General features: G+C 50.7%; 1 protein-coding gene across 1 annotated transcript in view; it reads right to left on the bottom strand.

Annotated features, from left to right (window-relative positions):
- HOXA7 (homeobox A7) overlaps nt 1–1,049 on the bottom strand; it is a 1,975-nt gene extending 926 nt beyond the window's left edge. Inside the window, exon 1 of the mRNA XM_010007561.1 lies at nt 542–1,049. Coding sequence (XP_010005863.1) covers nt 542–917 — 376 coding nt within the window. The 5' untranslated portion in view covers nt 918–1,049. The remainder of the gene's footprint in view (nt 1–541) is intronic.
- Between the last annotated feature and the right edge of the window lie 6 nt (nt 1,050–1,055).

The following is a 1,055-nucleotide window of genomic DNA, read 5'->3' as shown; positions in this document are numbered from 1 at the left end:
CCTTCACCCAACCACCCCCCCCGCCCCGTTTTCCTGTTTAGTACATTTCTATAGATCCTTATCTCCGTGGAAAGGGCAAGGAGGGCGAGAGTGGCACATCTCGGCAACGTGGGCTGGCAGAGTCCTCAGCAGCCCGTCCCCCGCTCCTGAACCCCCCTCTTCCCCTCCGCCTTCCCCAGCCAGCAGGATTTTTATGTATTTATTTATTTATTTGCCGAACTTCGGCAGAGGGCAGGGGAGACGCTTACCCGTGGGGGCTCTGGGAGCCCGCAGCCAACTCTCCACATTTCTATAGCGAACAGCGCAAATCAACTCAATGCTAAAATTCCATAGCAAATGGAGTTAAATAAATTTACGAGGCTAGAACCCATTAATTGAGCAATAAAAAGTTTTATGATACTCATTTACATACAATGCCACGGGCTTTCTACGCAATGGCGCCTCGGCTATAATTAAAACCATAAAGGCTGTGCTGACAGTAATTCTGGCGACACGCTTTGCCTGGCTGCCACGGCTCCGAGCCCTCTCCGCTTGCCCCTACCTGAAGACCTCATCCAGGGGTATATCCGGAAATTAGGCTCAGCCTGGTTGTGCAGGTTGCTTTCCTCCGCTTTCTCACAGCTGGGTTTGGTTAGCTCATTGCAGAGGACGGGAATGTTCTGATCAAAAGAGGAACAATGCAGGTTGTAGGCATCAGAGCCCAGGCTGTATCCGGAAGAGAACGGGCTTTGATATATGGTACTGTTCACATTGTACAAGCCGGGCATGGAGGAGGCGAAGGCACCCGCGCCTGGTCCATAGCCGCTTCTCTGGGAGTTGCTTGCAAAGGAGCAAGAAGTAGGCTCTGCATTTTGGAAAAGAGAAGCCCCCGCCGTATATTTGCTAAAAAGCGCATTCACATAATACGAAGAGCTCATAATTTTGACCTGTGATTTGTTGTCCGGCAGGCTTCAGTGTCGGTTTTACGAGGTAGCGTGATATATGATAACATTACACCCCCAGATTTACACCAAACCCCATTTTCTTTTGGACTGAGCTGCCTCGAGCACGTGACC

Source organism: Chaetura pelagica, unplaced genomic scaffold (assembly GCF_000747805.2).
Source record: "Chaetura pelagica isolate M959 unplaced genomic scaffold, ChaPel_1.0 scaffold10, whole genome shotgun sequence".
In the NCBI taxonomy this organism is placed as follows: Eukaryota; Metazoa; Chordata; class Aves; order Apodiformes; family Apodidae; genus Chaetura; species Chaetura pelagica.
Note: the sequence above shows the minus strand (reverse complement) of the source record. Positions and strands in the feature narration are given on the sequence as shown.